At 36.0% G+C, this 21,025-nt stretch overlaps 5 protein-coding genes across 5 annotated transcripts in view; 2 read left to right on the top strand and 3 right to left on the bottom strand.

The window, feature by feature from the left end:
• The first annotated feature begins 113 nt into the window (after window positions 1–113).
• Window positions 114–3,628, top strand: LOC105180075 (phosphatidylinositol 4-kinase gamma 5-like). The gene is made up of 2 exons (XM_011103728.2): window positions 114–350; window positions 1,015–3,628. Exon 2 carries the CDS (start codon window positions 1,325–1,327, stop codon window positions 3,233–3,235), a length of 1,911 nt encoding a protein of 636 aa, XP_011102030.1. The 5' UTR covers window positions 114–350; window positions 1,015–1,324; the 3' UTR covers window positions 3,236–3,628.
• Window positions 3,629–4,092: 464 nt separating this feature from the next.
• On the bottom strand, window positions 4,093–6,080 carry LOC105180078 (DNA-3-methyladenine glycosylase-like). Its single transcript, XM_011103732.2, has 5 exons — window positions 5,474–6,080; window positions 4,876–4,933; window positions 4,693–4,776; window positions 4,455–4,596; window positions 4,093–4,386 (listed from the first exon to the last, which is right to left on the bottom strand). The coding sequence occupies exons 1-5, from the start codon at window positions 5,829–5,831 to the stop codon at window positions 4,108–4,110; spliced, it is 921 nt and encodes a 306-aa protein (XP_011102034.1). The 5' UTR covers window positions 5,832–6,080; the 3' UTR covers window positions 4,093–4,107.
• Window positions 6,081–6,946: 866 nt separating this feature from the next.
• LOC105180077 (UDP-glycosyltransferase 89B1-like) lies at window positions 6,947–7,942 on the bottom strand. Its single transcript, XM_011103731.1, has 2 exons — window positions 7,752–7,942; window positions 6,947–7,610 (listed from the first exon to the last, which is right to left on the bottom strand). Exons 1-2 carry the CDS (start codon window positions 7,940–7,942, stop codon window positions 6,947–6,949), a joined length of 855 nt encoding a protein of 284 aa, XP_011102033.1.
• Window positions 7,943–11,311: 3,369 nt separating this feature from the next.
• Window positions 11,312–12,371, bottom strand: LOC105180076 (root meristem growth factor 2-like). Its single transcript, XM_011103729.2, has 3 exons — window positions 12,218–12,371; window positions 12,031–12,089; window positions 11,312–11,668 (listed from the first exon to the last, which is right to left on the bottom strand). The coding sequence occupies exons 1-3, from the start codon at window positions 12,312–12,314 to the stop codon at window positions 11,438–11,440; spliced, it is 387 nt and encodes a 128-aa protein (XP_011102031.1). The 5' UTR covers window positions 12,315–12,371; the 3' UTR covers window positions 11,312–11,437.
• Window positions 12,372–15,952: 3,581 nt separating this feature from the next.
• Window positions 15,953–21,025, top strand: part of LOC105180074 (heat shock protein 90-5, chloroplastic-like) — a 6,521-nt gene continuing 1,448 nt past the window's right edge. The window contains 15 exon segments of the mRNA XM_020691537.1: window positions 15,953–16,451; window positions 16,739–16,812; window positions 17,052–17,177; window positions 17,251–17,344; window positions 17,459–17,542; window positions 17,658–17,801; window positions 18,033–18,149; window positions 18,627–18,671; window positions 18,757–18,837; window positions 18,930–19,034; window positions 19,109–19,249; window positions 20,017–20,109; window positions 20,204–20,281; window positions 20,364–20,618; window positions 20,888–20,990. Of these exon segments, the coding sequence (XP_020547196.1) occupies window positions 16,173–16,451; window positions 16,739–16,812; window positions 17,052–17,177; window positions 17,251–17,344; window positions 17,459–17,542; window positions 17,658–17,801; window positions 18,033–18,149; window positions 18,627–18,671; window positions 18,757–18,837; window positions 18,930–19,034; window positions 19,109–19,249; window positions 20,017–20,109; window positions 20,204–20,281; window positions 20,364–20,618; window positions 20,888–20,990 (1,819 nt within the window). The 5' untranslated portion in view covers window positions 15,953–16,172.

The following is a 21,025-nucleotide window of genomic DNA, read 5'->3' as shown; positions in this document are numbered from 1 at the left end:
TAACCCCAGTTAACTCGTAACTTTAGTTACTGTAGAGTTAAAAACAGTAGAGGCAGGCAAGGGAAAAAAAAATGAAAAAGGAAGACAAAAATCGTTATATATAGTCATATATCCATATACGGATATAGAGTGAGGAAATAAGAACTAGAGAGAGAAGGAGAAGGGAAGCGCACAGCAAGAAAAGAAGACGGCAATACTGTGATCAAGTCCTCGTCGTAAACCTTTTGGTTGTCTGTTGTTCCGGCCGTTGGACTGTTCGGATTCTTTCCAATGGTTGTACCGACGATCTTGCAGTAGTTTACCGGAACCGGCGAAAGAAAAGGAGGAGTGTCTTCAGATCCGGCTTTCTGGTGAGTTGATTTGCGCAGTTTAGGTTTCATTTTGTTGGTGTTTTTGCGGATTAGCTTTCTGGCTAATGTGGTTGCATGTGTAATTTCTTTAACCGTAATGGACGGATTTTTTGTTTTGCTTGAGCGAAATTCTTACTTTATGTTGATAGGATTAAGTTTAGCGTTATTGATATGTGGAAATGTGTTGTGTTAAAGGTAATTGGGGATTAGATTGTGGAATCCATTAATTACCGAATCAAGATTTAGTGGATTACCGTTTTTCTTCGTCAAGAGTTTGCGCTCGCCTGAGGTTTGTTGTGAATAATGTTGCGTAGATAAGTAGTGCTTGCTTGCTGCTTGGCCGGGGCTTCATCTGGTGTAAATGGGTTTAATCTATTATAGAAAAGAAACTTCTTTTGCTTTGGAGAAGGAATTGAAGAAGTCGAAGAAATCTGTTCTTGTTTACGCAGTTCTTGGTTGTGAGAGAGTGTGTTTTGTGGAAGTTCTAGTTAGCTTGCATCATTACTAGCATTTAGTTATTTTTCATGTTTTGAGATCGGGGAGAGAAATCTGGAATAAATGATGGTGTTGTTTCAGGGCGTGGTGATATTTTTTAATTTTCAAGTTGATAGAATTGTTATACTGTAACTTCTCTTATTTGACTTGGACCTTGTTTTACTTTCAGATGTGGCGTGAGGCTTAATTGTAATCATCCCATGGCTCTCTCAAAGGACTGATCGCCGAATCTCTCTCTCCCTCTGCTTTGGTCTTCTAGTACATCCTTGCTATAATTCATCTGGGTTCCAATAGTCTTGGACTGATTTAGATCTTGATTTGCCGATTGATGATTATTATTGGTACAGACATATTTCTGGTTCTGTTGCATTCGGCTTCAAAGTTTGGCGTTCAATTGAGAGTGCGGGGAAAGCTCTCTCCTGTCGCCATCTTGGTTGCCGGCTGTGAGAAGAACCATCGGTGGTCATTTTCTACCTTTCATGTCTCATAACTTGGATAGCCCTGTTCAGACCCAGATGGCTGTGGCAGCTTTCAAGAATCCACTTGGAAGTGGGGAGTATCACGGAACTAATAGAATGGAAGGGAAACCAACCTGCAGGAGACGCGTTTTTGTACAGACTGAAACAGGATGTGTGTTGGGGATGGAGTTGGATAGGAGCGACAATGCACACACTGTGAAGAGGAGACTGCAGCTTGCCCTAAATTTCCCCGTTGAGGAGAGTTCTTTGACATTTGGGGATATGATTCTTAAGAATGATCTCAGTGCCGTTCGAAATCATTCCCCTCTCCTGCTGACAAGGAATTTGATGCACAGAAGTTCCTCAACTCCGTGTTTGTCTCCCACTGGTAGAGACATACAACAGAATGATCAGAGTGGGCCCATTGAAATTTTGGGCCACTCAAATCGCTTTGCCAAGACCAAACAACTTGTAAAGGAAATTGTCAAGGCAATGAAGAACGGGGTCGATCCGCTCCCTGTTCATAGTGGGCTTGGAGGAGCATATTATTTCAGAAATGTCCGAGGTGAGAGTGTTGCCATTGTGAAGCCCACCGATGAAGAACCGTTTGCACCAAACAACCCAAAGGGCTTTATTGGTAAAGCTCTTGGGCAACCAGGTTTAAAACGTTCTGTGAGGGTGGGCGAAACAGGGTTCAGAGAAGTAGCTGCTTACCTTCTCGACTATGACCATTTTGCAAATGTGCCACCTACTGCACTGGTCAAGATCACTCACTCGGTCTTCAATATTAATGATGGCGTGAATGGAAACAAGCCTCAGAAGAAGAAACTTGTCAGCAAGATTGCATCCTTCCAACAGTATATTCCACACGATTTTGATGCAAGTGACCATGGAACCTCAAGTTTCCCTGTATCTGCTGTGCATCGCATTGGGATTTTAGATATTAGGATTCTTAACACAGATAGGCATGCGGGTAATCTTTTAGTTAGGAAACTTGATGATGCAGGGAGATTTGATCAAGTGGAACTGATCCCCATTGATCATGGCCTTTGCTTGCCTGAGAGTCTGGAAGATCCGTATTTTGAGTGGATTCATTGGCCTCAGGCTTCCATCCCTTTCTCGGACGACGAACTTGCATACATAGCAAATCTTGACCCGACTCGTGATTCAGAGATGCTTCGAAGTGAGCTCCCAATGATTCGAGAAGCTTGCTTGCGCGTCTTGTTCGTCTGCACAATTTTCCTTAAGGAAGCTGCTGCATATGGGCTGTGTCTTGCTGAGATTGGACAGATGATGAGTAGGGAGTTTCGCAGTGGTGACGAGGAGCCCAGTGAGCTTGAGCTTATATGCATCGAGGCAAGAAGACTTGTAGCTGAGGAAATGTTCTCTCCCAAGGGTGAAGCAGACTTTGATGAGTTTCAATTCGACATTGATTGTGAAGATGGTGGGCGTGAGCCTAACCCATCTGAAGGCTTGGTGGCAACACCGTTCCATTTTGGATTTGGAAGTGTTAATGGCCGTAATCCACTTTCTAAACTAGAAGAATGCATTGAGGAGGAAGAAGAGGAAGGTGAAGGAGAAGAGAAGGGTTTAGTTAGTCTTCCAACTCTAGCTAAGGGTCCAAGTATTTCTAAGCTTTCTATGTCACTGAAAAATACGAGTCTAGGTGGGAAGAACCAGAAGTTCCCAAAGTTTGCAGGAGCCAAACCAGACAATGGCTATCTTGCTAGTTCATCATCTGGCCACATCAGTGCAAACGAGCAGCTCCCGGCAAGTGTCAGCTTTGTGAAGCTAGCAGACATGAACGAGGAAGAATGGGGACTGTTTTTGGAGAAATTCCAAGAGCTTCTTCATCCGGCCTTTGCCGAGCGAAAGTGTATCACACTCGGCCAGAGGCAGAGACAGAGGCTTGGGACTTCTTGCCAGTTTTGAGAGTTGAGGTATGACTACCATATGTTGCTGTGATAGATGAAAAGAATAAGACTGAGCTCGTTGAGCTGAGGGACATAGGGTAGATTTGGTTTGTGAGTGCTCCCTGAAGTCATACTAGGAGTAAGAGGCTGCGATTTGTACATATTCTTTGGATGCAGCTGAATGAAAAGGCTGAGTAGAATTGGTTGTATTTTCTTGTTTGAGATGTTAAAAATGTTTGTTCTCTGTTTGATGGACGTTGCTGGATGAAGTGTATTATCCGTGGCAAGTCATTGGCTCTCTGGTTTCTGTTTTTCTGTCTTTGCATTCCACCGTGAGCTGCACGCAGTTGTGTGTTTTTTTCTTCACAATCTGCTTCTCCATGAATATATATGGTCAGTGCTCATTTTCTCTTCCTTGTAGTTGATTGCACTAACTACAGTTTTCATCTGGTGGAACTTTTCAGAGAACTAGCATGTGATTCTGTATTATTTCAATAAAATTGTTATACTACAATAATAAAATAAATTTATATATGAAATGAATTAACTAAAACTTAATATGTACTTATAAATAAATGATATTATTTTTTATGAAGCAAAAGCATACAGTTAAAAACTTAATATGCCTCGCAGGTGTTTTTTCTTTTTTCTTTTTGGTTTGGAGCTTGTGTTCCTATTGGTACGAATTCCATGTTGTGGACAAGATCTCGCCTTTTCATCATCTTAATCACATCACAATATCAATTCCATCAATACTTTGATATTATAAATAAAACCATCATCAAGAAAATGACAATCCTTTCAATTTAAAGGATCTATCCCATGTAAATTAAGAATACCTGTTTAACATAATATAAGTAATTTTTGCTAGCTAGGTTGATGCAGCTTATATCAAACATGTCTCCATGGCCTTTCTGCTAGATTCACACACTCCTCATACCTAAAACAACCAACAAGATGATCTATGGTCATCCCTGCTGCTTGCATGAATGAATACACGATAACAGGCCCCACGAACCGGAACCCTCGCCTCACCAGATCCTTGCTGATCACCTCCGCCTTTGGACTCCTCAGTGGGACATTTCTTGGATGCCTAAACTTGTTGATCATCGGCTTGAAACTCACATATTCCCACATATAGCTACCGAATGATCCATATTCTCTTGCAACCTGCCATGCTAAAGCAAACTTCATCAATATATAGAACATAAAATTACAACAGAAATACATCCACTTGCCTTTGTTATGCATTTTGCATTGTCAACGATGCACCTAGCTCTGGTTTCCGCCAATGTTAGTTCTTTGTTCGAGGCTATCTCAGAGATCTCTTTTTCGCCCATTTTGGCCACATTCTTGGGATCAAAACCAGCAAAAGCTTGTCTGTATGTAATATCGTACGTAGTTTAAAAATTTATGTGTAAAATTAGAGTAAAATCGATCATTTTCATTTCTTGAAGTATGTGCATGAAATCTAACCTGAGAAGTTGTCTTCTTTTCAGGATTTCAGTCCAGTTGAAATCCATAAGCAGTCCACACATTGCAAGCAGCTCAAACAACTGACTGTTAATGCACAGTATACATTTGCAGAAACATTTTCACACTTTTGGGATCAATGAGGAGATGTATTTGTATTCAGTTCTTATGGATACGGTAACTTACTTGTCATCGTAAACTGGTGCTCCCCAGCATTCATCATGGAATTGTACGTATACTTTATCTGTTAACCCGTCCCAATTAGTTTCTTCAAAACTAATTTAAATGGATGAGAACATTTATGAATTGATTTTTGGATTATGATTCAATAAAAGTATTTAATTCCGCAAATATAATGCCTGAATGTATCAAATACTACAGTGTAAACTATGTCATACACCCTTATTACATATTTCTGTTGGAGCATGCATGGAATAGATTTTATAACCTACTGGAACTAATGTATATTATATATTGATCATTCAAACTCCAAAACATCATTATATATTCGTGCAAAATTAAATTTTATCAAGGCCAAAAATAAGTCCTACCCTGTGACATTGACAGACAAGAATACTAATCTTGACAGGAAGTAGTTAGCATAAAGCATTCTATAAATTGATGATCATGGAGCAACAAATGTTCGCGAAAATAACATTTTTAAGTATCATAATACAACAATTCTGGATTCCATTTCTGATACTATTCTTTGATATTTTGATTGATAAGAACATGAATCAAGAATTAATCCCATGATTTTCGACTCGGACTATAGCTAACTTACCACTGTTTTTCGTAATCCAGTTGCATCTCCTCGTACCCTCCTGACAAGAATCATTTGAACTACTGTGCTCAACAGCTTTGGGGTCTCTTCTCTGCATCGGTGCTATCAACTGTACGGTGAACGATATTTTCTGATCGAGCGGGGTGGAAGGATCAGTTAACGAAGAATCAGTCGAGTTCTGAGACAAAGATAACGATAATGAAGACAGCGAAAGAGGCGAGCAAGTTCTCTGCAGGCCAATAGGGTAAATTTTCTTGCGGTTTTTGGAGAAGAAGTTATAAGTATGTTGCTTCTCATTTTCGCTGGAAATGTTTTTGCTCTTGTCCAGGGCCTGTTTCTTGGTGTACTGTTTGGACATGCTGGAGAAGTTGGAAAATGTTAGCTACCTTAATTAGGAATTTAGGACATAAGTGAAGAAGTCAAGAGATTTTATAACATGGGGTTTCTAAAAAGAGAATCTGTCAAATGGTTTGGTGGGAGTAATGTGGATTTCATAACTCATATTCCTTTGTCTGTACTTAGTTTTTAAGCAAGAGTGTAATAAGCATGTTGGACTTGTAAAATAGTTGTGGATAATGACACTTGAATTTCAAGAATTATCTATTCCTCAGACAGCAGGAAGATTCTTGTTCTGGAAATATTTAACCTATGTGACACAAGCAGTAGGTTGTCTGAAAAGCAATAAATTGATTTAAATCTAGTTTGAACACCTACTACACGGCATTGGTTAACAACATTAAAGATTAATAGTGAAGTATCCTTATCCAAGAATATATATAAATAATGAAAGTATTACAAGAACATATATTTTTACAATCAGCACTTTAATTAGTTGAAGTGTTTTGTCTCAGTGAATTGCAACCGGATCCTATCTGATATATCTTAAACTTAAGTCCCACTCATATGGGATGAAGATCAATGAGGCAAACCCTTTGCTTGCAAAGACAAAGATGCATCATCTATATATCTTTCTTTGACTAGAGACTTTTGTTCTTAAATTATGGATCAAAATAGTATTATACTAACTAATTTTCTTAGGACAAAATAGTTCTAGCAATAAACAAGGCAGAATCAAATATTGTTTGAGGAGAACTGAATGCCAATGAAAATTATTGTAAAGCAAAGCACAATTATTGTATGAAGCCGTTTGTTGAACTAAACTATGGTCAACAAAAGCTTTTCAATGTATTAAGTTGGGTTAGTTCTTGGACAAGATTATCTAAATCATTGCTGGAACTCCCACCAATCCTAACTGCCTCCAAAGCCTTGTTTCTCAATTCCTTTGCTCTAATCCTCTTAACCATGTCCCCGCACGCGCATTGACTCACTGATCTACTGAGCCAACTCATTCGACATAGGGCACGGTTTCTCCACCGTCACACACTTGAGCCGCAGTGCCTTTGTAGTACACCAATAGCTTTGCGTCAACATATTGGTCCACCCCAATATCATCACTCCTGTTGCGATAGCTTCCTATACCGAGTTCCATCCACAATGACTCAAGAACCCACCCACAACTCGATGACTCAGTATTGACATTTGTGGGGCCCATCCCTTAATAAGGAGGCCTTGACCCACAACCCGGTCCTCAAAGCCACCAGGGGCTAACCCATACCCGTGAGCCACTTGTTGGATCATGAAAGATCTTGCGGCCCAAATGAACCGAACTCCACTCTCTTCAAGTCTAAGAGTCAGTGCCTCTGCCTTGGCCTTCTTGAGCAGCTTTTGATTCCCAAAACAAACGTGCAAAACATAGTCATCATCGAACCAATCAAGCCATGAAAAGACCTCACTACTTACACGAAACCTCTCCTCACCACAACCTGATTCATTAGGCTCCCTAAACAAATGGAGCGGCCCAACGCTGAACACATGTGGATGGCCCATTTTCTTACTCAAATGCTCCAAGAACTGACCCTCTAAAGCCTCAAAAGTGTTGAAACAGGACGCCCAACTCAACCTATTTGCAGCCATGCCAGCTTTCACCACCTCAAAACTTGGATCCCCTCCTCCTACCTCCCTGTAGAGGCAAAAAAGGGAAGGAGCCTGCTCCCAAGTTGAACTCGAAGCCCCAAGTAAATCTTGAAACTCCATTTCACTCTCGGGTTTTACGCTCTCAGCATCACCACCGCATAGACTGTTAGAAATAGCAGTATAAAAAGGCCCAGAACAGTAAAAAGCAATCCAGGGAATCCCAAGCTGATCAGCCAAGTGATAAGTCCACCTAAGAAAGAAATCAGACAGGATTGCGGCAGGAGGGTTGCTGTGAGACTTAAACTAATGGATTATCTCTCCTTGGAGCTTGCTCAGAGCATTTATCATAGGTATGTTGCCATGGTTGCCAAGATCCTTCAGCTTCTCCACTCCAGGAGGGATTGAATGGTGGGATGGAAACGGGAAAACCAGTGTTTGGATAGAGGGATTGGCTGCAAGAATCGGGTTCAAATCAAACATAATGTTTGGATTCATAGTGTTTTGTGGAGATAGAGAAATAAAAACAAACATAAATAATTGTGTTAGAGATATTATGTATGTTTGGATTTGTTTTTGGAAATAATTTAAAATAAGTATTATATGTTTAATGTTGTGTTTTGGGAGACAAAAATTACTATTCATTATCAAATCATGTATTTTTTTATATATATTTATGAATATATGTGTGTATAAATATATATATGTATGTTTTTATGCTAAAATAGTTAAAAACACCTAAATAAGGTATTTTTTAATGATGAAAAATATTGAGTATGTTTTAACTTATCTCGAAAATAAGTTGAAAATGAAAACAAATATAAAGAAAAGATAAGGTGTTTTTGAATGATTGCAAACATTGGGTATGTTTTGACTTATCTTAAAAATAAATTGAAAATGAAAACAAAAATAGTGCAAAAGTTTCTGGGAGTGACTAAAATGGTTATGGGTAATCAGCGGATTGAAAATTGGTAAGTTAAATGAAGAAGGGGTAGCATATGACCTTAAGCTGGATAAAGAAAGATCAAGACATGGAGTTGGTGTTTGCAGCTCGACATGGACGTCAAATTTCAAGAAACGTCAAATTTCAAGAAATCAATAAGTTTATTGGAGACTCGAACATAATAATCTTATCTATGCCGCGATTCGAAGTTTTGGCTTTGCTACTGTTTTCGTTGAATTAGGACCATCAAGGCTTGGAGTTTATCTATGTTGGACGAATCCACCAGTATAGTTTTATCCTATCCAGATTCAAATCCTAAAAATAAAATAATGAATGTGTAGGCCCGAATCTGACCCGACCCAACCCAACCCGATAAGTCTTAGACCCAAGCAACTTCTGCCAGATCCAATTTTTCATGTTAGGTCCGAATTCAACTCGATTTTTATTTATTTTTTAAAAAATATTTAATAATAAAATAAACTCATTCCATTCCAATGGAGTTCATCCATCTCAAACACCGGCAACTACTCACGGTTGCTTGGCCCATGCCACAAAAGGCCTCGTCCACAAATGACTCCTCAAGAACCACTCATAAGTTTTTCACTAAAAAAAATTAGTTTACAAAGAACTTTTAACCGGGAGCAAGAGAGAAGAGCGGAAAGGAGACTTCTATTATTTTGATTTTATGAAAAATCACTGGAGATATATATATATATATAAACATTAATTTCAAAGAGAAAAGAGAAAGGCGGAGGAAGAAACTAAGAGTGAATCATAGAAGAGTTGAAGAGGCGAGGAGTCGGGAAAGATTAGGGTTAAGGTTACAATAGAAAGAAACACATGCATATATAAAGCAATCGGGTCACGGGCAAATGGGTTTTCCGGGTAGAGAAAGTGGGCCAGGACTTAGAATCTGCCTACAGCCGTCCAGGAGAGTGGTCAAGAGGAATGGGCTTGGCCAGAATTATTTAGGATCATGGGCCATTCATTTTATCAATCTGGATTTGATTTGTAGAAACCCAGCCTAGACCCAAGAGCTGCAGACTAAAATTTCTGTATCAATACAAGAAAATTGTCAAGAGTCTGTAAAAAAAGCATGAAACAAGCGCAAGGTGGCACTTGTTACATCAACAACCATTTTCCAGGAAATTTTATTGTCAAGAGCAAGACAAAAATGGGTCATACATGGAACAAAAAGTCAAGGTTCGTGCTCTTCGAACCATAAATTAATGTCAAGTTTCATCAGTAAAAAAAGACTCATCAAGTTTCTGGGCAACTTCATTAGGACAATCCCGTGCTTATTCACCAAGAAATCTATCCTTATAAATAGCAAAGCCCATCAAGAACTTGACCAGTCCCAGTTCAGATTTCCAAGAATTGTATATATATAGAGATGGAGGAGAAGCGTAAGGAAGTGAAGAAGACGCGTCGGTACTTTTGGGTTTTGAAATCAATGGGATCTTGCTTTTATGCTTCTGGAGGTAAAGGTGAAGAAGATTATTATGGTGTGAAGAAGGCTGCTAAAACTGAGGATACTAATTATCCGCCAGCAATGATAGATGCAGCAAAGCATTTCTCTGCCAAAGTAAGATTAATTTGATGATGTTGCATCCACATGTATTATACCAAAATTCTCAGGTATTATATAATTGATTCAAAGTTGTGTGTTCAAATTTAGATCAGGATTCATCGTACTTACGTGCCTGCCTACAACAACTTCCATTTAAGTTTCCTTACCCCAAATCTATACTGAACAACTAGTAAGCTAGCCAATACCATTTTTCGTCCCAACTCTTAGTATGAGTATACTTTTAGTCCTATAATTACAAAATTTTTTATTAATGATCTTATAAGTTAATAAAAAATAAATTAAATTTTATTAGTATTTTAACAAAAAAGCAAGGTTGAGGAGCTAGTGATCATTATGTCATTTTCTCAAGATACTATGAAACAACGAAAAGTAAGAACTTTTGGTAACTTATGAGATTGTTTTAGGAAATAGTATTTTCAGTCTCATAAGTTACGATCATGCCACTTTTGGTCCTATTCGTTATGAGATTAGCACTTTTAGTCTCATAACATATTTGGTCCTTATGCACTTTTCCATCTACAATTTAACGATGTAGGTCACATGCCTAGCACGTTGTCATTAAATATTTTTAGTCGGAGGATAAATTGACTATTTTTTCCAATAGTAGCATATGAGTGCTTTATTTGGCATATTTGATTTACGCGTGGAAGACATGAATTCTTTGGGTTGCTTATATTTGGCTTCAATTTATAGAAATATGGGAATGATAAAATTTAATTCTTATGCAAAAGAGATACACTATGTTTTTTGCTCTAATTTCCTTCAACATTTATTCCCCCCCACCCCCCAAAGTTAGTTATATTTTTTTCCCAAAATGGGTCCCAAGCTAGAAAACAAACCAATTTTCTCTCCAACAAAAAATACTAACGATCACATACTAGCCATGTGCGCTACACCGTTAAATTATAGACAAAAAAGTGGATAAGGACAAAAAATATTAAATTTTTATAAGTTACGGGACTAAAAATACTAATATCATAATGAATATGATAAAAAATGAAATGGGCCTAACTTATGGGACCAAAAATATTAGTTATAAAAATTCTGTAATTAATGAGATTAAAAATATACTAACTCTGTGACACAAAAACTGTAGTTTCCTTGTATCCCCCAATCAAGAGCATATATTCGACAAATTATAAATTATAATTCATGATGGATTTTAAGGTACTGGAGAATTTGGTAAATCGACAAGAGAAATGCGAGCACGTTCGCCATCAATGTAATTTACAGTCTATATAATAAGCCCATGTCCAAAATTTCTTGCGTGATATATATATATATATATATATATATAACTAATTATATCAGTATTCTATACTTATACAAAGGAGACACTGACAACATTCGGAGTTTTCTGAACTAGCAAAACATATGTAGTAACAGATATTTCTCAAAACACAGATAGATATATAAGCAAAACATATATATATATATATATATGATAATTATATAATGCTCAATTGTTCTTAGGTGGGTGATGCCTAGGACCCTTGTAATCTGCATTGAAGGCAACAAATCTAGCACGATAATCTTCTCTAGACACCAGAATTCTGTATGTTTTTTGCATTTTTGATTCCATGCCAATTTCTTTTCTTGTCTCCGCCTTCGTAGATTGGTGACTATCAAATGCCATCGTTCGCCCTCTGATACTATTTTTGCTCGTACCCGGTGTACCCTCAGGAGCAACCTATAAATGAAAACATATATATTATTACAAATCGAAAAACATATATATGCAACTTTATTACAACAATATATAAAACACCAAAACATTCGCAAATTGTAAAAGTAAACCCTAGCTTGCTATAACATGACTTGTAAGGAACAAAACTTTTCAAGATGTACTCGGTGTGTTTGGAGACAATTCTCGTGTCCAATAGAGTTGCGAGCCCAGGCCGTGACACCGAGGGCCTAGAATCCCTAGTCCTTCATGGACGCAGTCATGGCATGATTAATGCCTTACTAGAAGAAATATGACAGTTTTCTTGTGGGATACAAGCAAATAATATTACACAAGTACTAGATTAATTAATAAGCAAGCATATATACCTCTTTTCTTGAAGCAACATTAATGCTGAATTTTCGAGCTGGATAATAATCACCTCCACCTACAAATGTCCGAAACATAAACAGGCATGCACTAAGTAAAGTTAAACCCTAATTACTACTAGCTACACATTCAATAATAAATAAAGATTAAAAATTAAAAAAGAAAAGAAAAGAAAAATGAGAATACCTTGCTGAGTAACTAAGAATGCAGTAGAGAGCTTTCCAGCAACCAAAACACAGAGCAACAGAATTAACCCTGCAATTCTTGCACTCATGGTCACCATTTTTTCTTACAGTATATATGTCTGTTTCTGAAGCATTACCGAAAGAGAAATGTTCATCCAAACAAATGTGGGATTTATAGAAAGAGAGAATTTAGAGCACACAAGTCGAAGACATTATGGTCCAAATACATACATACAAGATTTTTGTACGTTCCCAAGTCAAAACTCAAGACTAGGGTCCCAATACACTATAAATATTATTAATTATTAAAATTTATATAGACGTACCTTCAATTTCACGTTTCACTAAAATAAAGGGGACCAAATTTCAGTGGCATCCAGTTCTATGATAGGTTGATTTTCATTAACATTTGTGTGAATCCATGTGTCAGTCAAGGGTAGTGGTACGTACTAGGACCTCGAGATTGTTGCAATTGCAGCGGAATTTGGAAAACCCTTCTTGTAATTCTTACATCGAATAGCGATTCATGAAAGTTGTTGCTCTAAGTTCTTGAAAGTTACATAAATATGATTGATTTTACTTTTATATATTGCACACAACGAGTTATATATTATAACAGCAACTTCTTAAATTTAGAAATTGCAGTTAAGAATAACAGTAATTACTTTATTTGAAAAAAAGGCTTATTTATTCTAAATCTCATTGAAAAAACTTAAATTAATTAAAAATTATCACATGTCTTGCACGTGACCTAGTTAACTCAAAAAATTTTAAATTTTCTTTAGCTATTTTTGCTGATGAGGCATGAGAAACGTAAAGCAAAAAAAATACAATTATGGTCCTGTACCTATAAAGGGCGATATTTTGTCAGTCCAAATGTTGTTAGGAAACATGCTACATCACTTACCTGGCCGAGAAACTAATGTACCAAATTTATAAAAGGGGTTATGTGCCAAACATGTGCTAATTTCTCGCAACATTTGAACTTAGTGTGTTCATTTTTTTAAAATTTGTAATTATGAAATTTGCATTTAAAGTCAGAGAAGACCAAAAGTGCTACCACGCTGTACATAGGACTAAAATTATATATTTTATTTCTTTGATTTTTACTTGGTTATCCATAAGATAATAAGAGTGAAAACTCTATTTTAATCCATATTATAGATACTAGTCATTGTGGTACGTCATTTATATACGTGCATATAATAAATAATTTTTCACGCATTAAATATATTATATTAAAAGTAAAATAAATAAATCAGTACATTACATAAATAAAAAAATAAAAAAAATAATAATTTATCAATTAGTGTAAATTTTGAAAATTTGAATAAGTTAGTAATTTTATCATGAAAGACATTTTTTACTTCACAAAAAATTAATACGGCGGTATCATTAACCACCGTTTATAAGTATGGAGGGACTTTTCTTTTTATATTAGTATAGATAGATGAAATATTCCGATTTTGTGAAATAAGATTATAAAGTGGAGTTATAGTTTGGATTTGGAAAATGTAATTAATTATTGAAAATTGTTATAATATTGCAATATTATACAAATTTTACAACAAAAATGTAATAATTGGGGAAAAAGTGAAGAGTGAGTTGATTGAAGTGATGTATTTATAACTAAACAATGAAGTAGAAGAATGATGGGAATGTGTAGTAGTAACGTGGGGTTGAAGATATGTGGGAAGTGTTTCGCGCCTGTCTGCCGTAGTCCTCATGCATTCTACATTGTTTCCTCAACTAACCTTAATTTTCTCGCTTTCTATCTCTAATTTTTTATTGCACAACTTCTGTCTCTGTGCGTGTAATTGTTGTTTGTCTGCATTGAAAGTGAATGTTGGGGTTTTCTAGCTAGGGTTTCCTCATTCATACCAAGAAACCTCATCAATATACATGATCATCATGATGAGATGGATATTGAATACTCAGATTAATTCATGTACAGAATTTGGATCCGTACTATATATGCCTTAGGGCTGCCTACAAACCTACTACATGTTCCCTCTACCCCCATGCATATATATATATATATAGAGAGAGAGAGAGTGTGTATATGTGTTTAAAAAATAAAATAAACAAAGGATTTATTACTTTTTTTTTTAAAAAAAAGAAAGAAAATCACACCCACTAATTGTCAACCAATTGAAACGCCGTCGAACATCTGAAATTAATTAATTTGGGGATGTTTAAAATATTAGTGAAATTAAGAAATATAATTAGACTATTATATAGCTTCCTTAATTACAAAAAACAAATGTGTGGTGATTATTTTATAATTGTAATGAGTTAAAAGAATTGTAGCAAATAAAGACCGACATTAGCATTGAAGCAAGTGATTCACGTAACATGGCCAACTCACTACTGCATTCAATCACTCACAAATTAACCATCGACATTAAACCAATATTTTGTTTTTGAGAGACTGAAATTATATTATAAATTTCAATTATCAACAATTCATATATATATATGATAAATTATCTATATAAGTTGTAAATCATTAATCAGTAACTAATGTAATTAAATATAGATTTTAATTATCAATAATTTATATATGATAATTACCTATATCAGATATGAAAAACTAATCATATTATGACAACAGATTGGTAATTATTACTATTAAAAATAGATTAATACCCATATATTGACAGATTCGAATCCATAATCTATAGATCACAAAACACTCAATTTCACTAACTAAATAAAGCCTTATAGGTACAAATATACAAAACATTAATTTAATAAGTTTTTGCATGGTAAAATGATCTTTCCACATTTTCTCAAGTCAAGAAAGTGCCCAGTAATCCCATTCAATAAGCCCAATCCACAAACACTTGGGCTTGTCTTTGTTACTGGGCTCTTCATTTTACCTCAGATACTTACCCAGCAAGCTTCCAATTGGGCTGAATGTTTTCCAAACTCAATTGGGTTCAGTCCATTTTATTGGGCTGAAATGTTAATCAATCTCATTGGGCTAGATCCGTTATGAATCCTGGCCTATCATGCAAACCAGTTTATTTGAATGTTTCAAATCTTGAAAATAAAATTATTTAATTATTTGTTTGTTAAAAGAAAAATTATTATTAACTAAATAATTATTTCTCACCACAAACAATAATTTATGACATAATGATATTAATTTTTTTGTTATGTTGAATCTAAGTTGGTTTTCTTGTTTTTAAAATATGATGTACTGATTTATATAAATTTTTTTGAATAATATATTAAAATATAAAATATTATTTATTATATATACAAACAGTTCACCACGATCACTAGTAATTAAAAAATAAATACACATAAAAATTGACAAAAATTTCAAAAGTAATACCTATACTATTATTAAAAAAAAAAATATCTTTTAGCCTTCCAATTTTTTAAAACTTAAATTTATCCTTTATTTCATTTCTTCCCGTTAAAAAAATTTGACCAAATTAGTAATTTTAATATTTTTAATAATTTTATAATTATATTTTTTTATTAACTACTCACTACTCCATATTTTTTTCTACGTACCTTTATATATTTATTATAAGTTATAATTATAATTATTAATTTCATAATTTTTTTAATTATTTCATACTAATTTTTTTATATTTCATATATATACAAAAAAGAAAGAAAATTGAGGATATTGTAATAGCTGAAATGGCAGCATCTACGCCTTACAATTCTTGCACCACAAATGTCCAAACTAAACCCCCTAAGACCTAATCTTCCCTTTGGAAATTTCAATTCTAGAACCCTCCAATCTCACTCCTTAAACCCCTCAGCACAAGGTTTTTTTAATAGAAAAGAAATAGAAGCTCGCTCGCCAGTTATCCAATTCAGCTCCTACCTAACTACGATAAGGATAACCCATTTTGCTGCTGGAGTCGATAGCAGACTAAATTCGGGTACAAGAGGAAGAAATCTGATCTGGGTTTTTCTCAGAAATTGAAAAGATGGCGCCTGTGTTGAGCAGAAGTCTGGCCTCTGCATCGGTGGCTGCAGTTCCTTACACGGGGTCCTTTTGTGTGAGGAATAGTGGTAAGAGCAATAGGGGTTTGTTGAGAAGCGCTTTTTTACCTAGAAATGGATTAAAGAGCAGTTTTCAAAGAAGTGGGTTGGAGTGGAAGTTGGAGAGGAGGCAGAGCGGAGTGGTAGTGAGATGTGAGGCTGCTGCAGTGGCTGAAAAGGAGGCTCCTGAGGGTGCTGGGGAGACTTACGAATATCAGGCTGAGGTGCGTATTTCATTCTTGCTTTTGAAGAATTAATTTGGAGATTCATTTGACATATTTTGCTTTAGGAACTGAGAAAATGATGGTTGGAAAACATTGAAGTTGTTAATGGTTGAGAACGGGTTTTTGTTACTCTTAATATATATTGAAAACATTGATTTTTTGATTAGATAATACTTTTAATAGTCTGTCACTGAACAACTTGGATTGGTTTACAGATGTATTTTGAGTCCATTGATTTGATGAGGTTCGAGATTTTTGTCTCTTACTTTTGAAATCATTGCTTTCAGGTCAGCAGATTGATGGACTTGATTGTCCATAGTTTGTACAGCCACAAGGAAGTGTTTCTTCGAGAGCTTGTGAGGTTAGGATGTCTTTACTGTGCTTTAGTTTCTTATTTTTTGCTGAATCCATTGTCTGCAGATTCCCATACATATACTTGAATGTATCTGTGTGTGTGCTGTACAAGCATGGGCTGGCATATCTTGGCACAGCAGTCCGATACTGATCTTTCTTGGTTCACATAATTTGACAGCCTAGTCTATTAGACAGTTTAAGTTCTTGTAGTAGGACTACTGTGTTGATTAATTTTGTTTTCTGCAGTAACGCAAGCGATGCTCTTGATAAGTTGAGGTTTTTAAGCGTGACTGAACCTGCATTACTTGGAGATGCTGGTGAGCTAGAGATTCGTATCAAACCTGATCCAGAGAATGGAACCATTACTATAATGTATGTTTCTTACATTGTTGCCCACATGGTTGTTGGAATTGGAGGGATTTCTTAATGTGGTTTCTCTGTGCAGGGATACTGGTATTGGAATGACAAAAGAGGAGCTTATAGACTGTCTTGGAACTATTGCACAGAGTGGCACTTCTAGATTCCTAAAGGCATTGAAGGTAATGTTATCTTGTCATATTCTAGTTGTGTGCCTGGTCTGGAACTTCATAGTTTGAGGCCCAGATGGCTGTATATTCACTTGAAATTTACAATTGGAGATTCACCTCTTGTAGGACAACAAGGACCTTGGGGCTGACAATAGCTTGATTGGTCAATTTGGTGTTGGATTCTATTCTGCTTTTTTGGTTGCTGAAAAGGTACTCTTGGGTTCTCATTCCTCTAATGCATGTTTTATTGATAATTTGTTGGATGGTCTTTTTCTGTGTCTGTCAATGCTGATTTGGTCTGGGCTTATCTTTCAATTATTTTTAGGTGGTTGTGACAACAAAGAGCCCCAGGTCTGATAAGCAGTATGTTTGGGAAGCTGCAGCTGATAGCAGCTCCTATGTAATTCGGGAGGAAACTGACCCCAATAAGTTCCTGGGTCGAGGAACACAGATCACTCTTTATCTCAGGGTATTTTCTTATTATTTTGCACACTGAAGTTACTTTTCCTTTCTCTTGATATTTTAAAACCTATTCAGGTGGGTGAAAAGCCTGTCCAACTCTATAGAATTAGTCCCTGGGAAGCTTCAAATTCAGACTTCTTTTGTGCAAATTCAGTTTTTCTTTTGCAATTTTTTCCTTTGAATTTGTCAATTGTGCTGTTTTTGAAATAAAATTAACGTAGCAATGTTTGTGTTGCAGGAAGATGATAAATATGAGTACTCAGAGCCTACAAAGATCCAGAGTTTGGTGAAGAATTATTCACAATTTGTTTCATTCCCCATCTATACATGGCAAGAGAAGTCGAGGACCATTGAGGTTTGACTTTTCTGTCATGATTACTGTACTGGCATTTGGTTGTTTCTTGATGGTGGCAGGTTGAATGGTCACCTATGCTTCCTACCTGTCTTATATATTGCTTGTCTGCTGGTAACTTTGAAGAAACAAACCTTCAGATAATTATTTGTGTGGAGCATATGACCATCAGAAAATATTTGTATACCAGTAGTATGCATATTGCATATCGTTGATAATTTTGGAATCCTAGGTCAGCCCTTGTATGTTAGTGGTCCTTGGATGCTACTATAAGTTGATATAAATACAAACAATTTACTGTCAGCTTTTTCTTAAATTTTCAACACATATATATTGAAATAGTTTCGTGTTTTTTAACGATTGCATGTTGTGGACTTGTCTAACTGATTGCAGCCAAGTTTTATTCTCTTCGTTATACTAATGCGGAGGATTTTTAAAAGTTACATTATCGTATTAATCGTTAATATCAAATTTTGGCAGGTAGAAGAGGAGGAAGAACCAAAAGAGGGAGAAGAAGTACCAGAGGTAGTGGCCTTTTAGAAACACTTCCTTTTATACTTTGCTTTTCCAAGATTTGTCATATATTCTTCATTTGATGTCCTACTTCCAGGGAGAGAGGAAGAAGACCAAGAAGACCAAAACTGAAAAATATTGGGATTGGGAATTAGCAAATGAAACAAAACCCATATGGGTGAGTCTGAGCTACTCTGTCTGATGGTTTTATGATTCACACTTTTTGTCTCTATATGTGCTTTATGCCTCTCTTTTCATTTAACATTGCAGATGCGCAATCCAAAGGAAGTTGAGAAGGAACAATATCAGGAATTTTACAAAAAGACCTTCAATGAATTTTTGGATCCACTCACCTATACCCATTTCACTACAGAGGTAGTTATGTTTATATCAGATCGGCTGCTAGCTTTTCTACTTTCTCCTTTAGTGTTGATTCACAACTTCTGCAGGGTGAGGTGGAGTTTAGAAGTGTGCTCTATATTCCTGGATCCTCTTAACTTAACAATGAAGATGTCATCAATCCCAAGACAAAAAATATCCGTTTATATGTCAAACGTGTATTCATTTCAGATGATTTTGATGGTGAACTGGTAAGAACTTTCTGCATGGCCTTGAAACTTGTTGGGGTTCTTCTTGCTACCTTTTGACGACCCGGTGCTTCCTCTCTCATTTTCTGAAGATGGTTTCATGCCTTCTGCTTTTTCATTATGTGCATTCCTGTAACCAGCTGATTGGAAGCATCTTTATAACATGATATTGTCCTCTAACTGTGCTATCAGCATATTATGTACTCCAGTCTCTACTGCCATGTTCATGAATCAAGCCAGTCAGTTATTTATGTAAAAGGATATATTGGTTATTTGTTGGCTATAGCTGCTTGAATTACTGTAGTTGGTGTATAAAATGGCCAATAGGAGTTGGGTTTGTTGTAGCTACTATACTGATGGATGTCTCATCTGTTTTCATAAGGTTTGAATTAGTGGCCTGTGTGAATGTATATTGCCAGTATGGCTCATTTCAACTGCCTTCATGACAGTGCTGGTATATCGTACTGTAAGAATGGTTGGTGTAAGTAGTTGATCTAATACTTGATCAAATTCTTCTGGATCCTCGGTTTCTTATGTTATTCATACCTGTTTATATTTAAGGGAGTGATGGTATGAAACTGGTCCTTGGTTTGGGCTACTATTTGACCTGGATATAATTTCTAAAGCTTAGAGTAACTCTTGCTGTATTTTATCCAACCATTAGCAAGTTAATGATTTGATTTTATGTTCCCCGACCTCCAAATTTCTCCTTCTAGTGAACAAAATAAGATATGTTCATTGTAACATGAAACTAATTTGATGGCTTGTAGTTTCCGAGATACTTGAGCTTTGTGAAGGGTGTGGTGGATTCAGATGACCTTCCTCTTAATGTTTCCAGAGAGATCCTTCAAGAGAGCCGAATTGTAAGGGAATCCTTTCTTCTATCAAATAATCCTAATAATTTTTGCAAATTGCTTATCTCTCATCATTAATATTTTTTATATTTTCTTAATCCAGGTAAGAATAATGAGGAAGAGACTGGTTAGGAAGACATTTGACATGATTCAAGATCTTTCTGAAAGTGAGAACAAAGAGGTTGGTGGCTGAATAAATCACTGTTTTCTTTGTCCTCATCATGTAGAAAAGAAATTTACCTAATGTGGTTATGTTATTTTAGGATTACAAGAAGTTCTGGGAGAATTTTGGCAAATTTTTGAAGTTGGGATGCATTGAAGACACTGGAAATCACAAGCGGATAACACCTTTGTTGAGATTTTTCTCTTCCAAGAGTGAGGAAGAGCCGATAAGTTTAGATGATTATGTTGAGAACATGGGTGAGAACCAGAAAGCTATCTATTACTTGGCAACAGACAGCTTAAAAAGTGCCAAGTCTGCTCCTTTCTTGGAAAAATTGGTCCAGAAAGGTATTGAGGTATGTATTTCAACTAGGACCAATGAAACTCTTATCTTGTAACAGTGTAGTTCTTGATAATGGGAAGGAGTTTTTGATATTGATGATTGGTTGATCCATTTGATTTCACCAGTATGATTTTTTTCCACACGGTTGAGAATCTGTAGATTGTGGCCTCAATGAGGAACGTGGGGTCTACATTTCTTGTTTTTATTAGGATTCATGTTTCTGTTTTAGCTAGTTCTGTGGCTTTGCATCTTTAGGTATCTTAATAATTACTTGACTTGCAGGTGCTTTACCTAATTGAACCCATTGATGAAGTCGCCATCCAGAATTTACAGACATACAAAGAAAAGAAATTTGTTGACATTAGCAAGGAGGATCTGGAGCTTGGTTAGTAAAGTTTTTATGCTCTTTGATTATGACTC

This window comes from Sesamum indicum, unplaced genomic scaffold, assembly GCF_000512975.1.
Source record: "Sesamum indicum cultivar Zhongzhi No. 13 unplaced genomic scaffold, S_indicum_v1.0 scaffold00310, whole genome shotgun sequence".
Lineage (NCBI taxonomy): Eukaryota > Viridiplantae > Streptophyta > Magnoliopsida > Lamiales > Pedaliaceae > Sesamum > Sesamum indicum.
This window is presented reverse-complemented; position numbering and strand designations above follow the sequence as displayed.

Coding starts and splice junctions, on each gene's coding strand:
- LOC105180076 (XM_011103729.2), bottom strand. CDS start 12,314: ATGGTGACCATGAGTGCAAGAATTGCAGGGTTAATTCTGTTGCTCTGT. Junction 12,090..12,217: donor ATTCTTAGTTACTCAGCAAG/GTATTCTCATTT, acceptor GGACATTTGTAG/GTGGAGGTGATTATTATCCA. Junction 11,669..12,030: donor ATGTTGCTTCAAGAAAAGAG/GTATATATGCTT, acceptor TTTCATTTATAG/GTTGCTCCTGAGGGTACACC.
- LOC105180075 (XM_011103728.2), top strand. CDS start 1,325: ATGTCTCATAACTTGGATAGCCCTGTTCAGACCCAGATGGCTGTGGCA.
- LOC105180077 (XM_011103731.1), bottom strand. CDS start 7,942: ATGAATCCAAACATTATGTTTGATTTGAACCCGATTCTTGCAGCCAAT. Junction 7,611..7,751: donor CAAGGAGAGATAATCCATTA/GTTTAAGTCTCA, acceptor TATTTCTAACAG/TCTATGCGGTGGTGATGCTG.
- LOC105180078 (XM_011103732.2), bottom strand. CDS start 5,831: ATGTCCAAACAGTACACCAAGAAACAGGCCCTGGACAAGAGCAAAAAC. Junction 4,597..4,692: donor AAAAGAAGACAACTTCTCAG/GTTAGATTTCAT, acceptor TATTACATACAG/ACAAGCTTTTGCTGGTTTTG. Junction 4,387..4,454: donor ATGCAAAATGCATAACAAAG/GCAAGTGGATGT, acceptor TTAGCATGGCAG/GTTGCAAGAGAATATGGATC.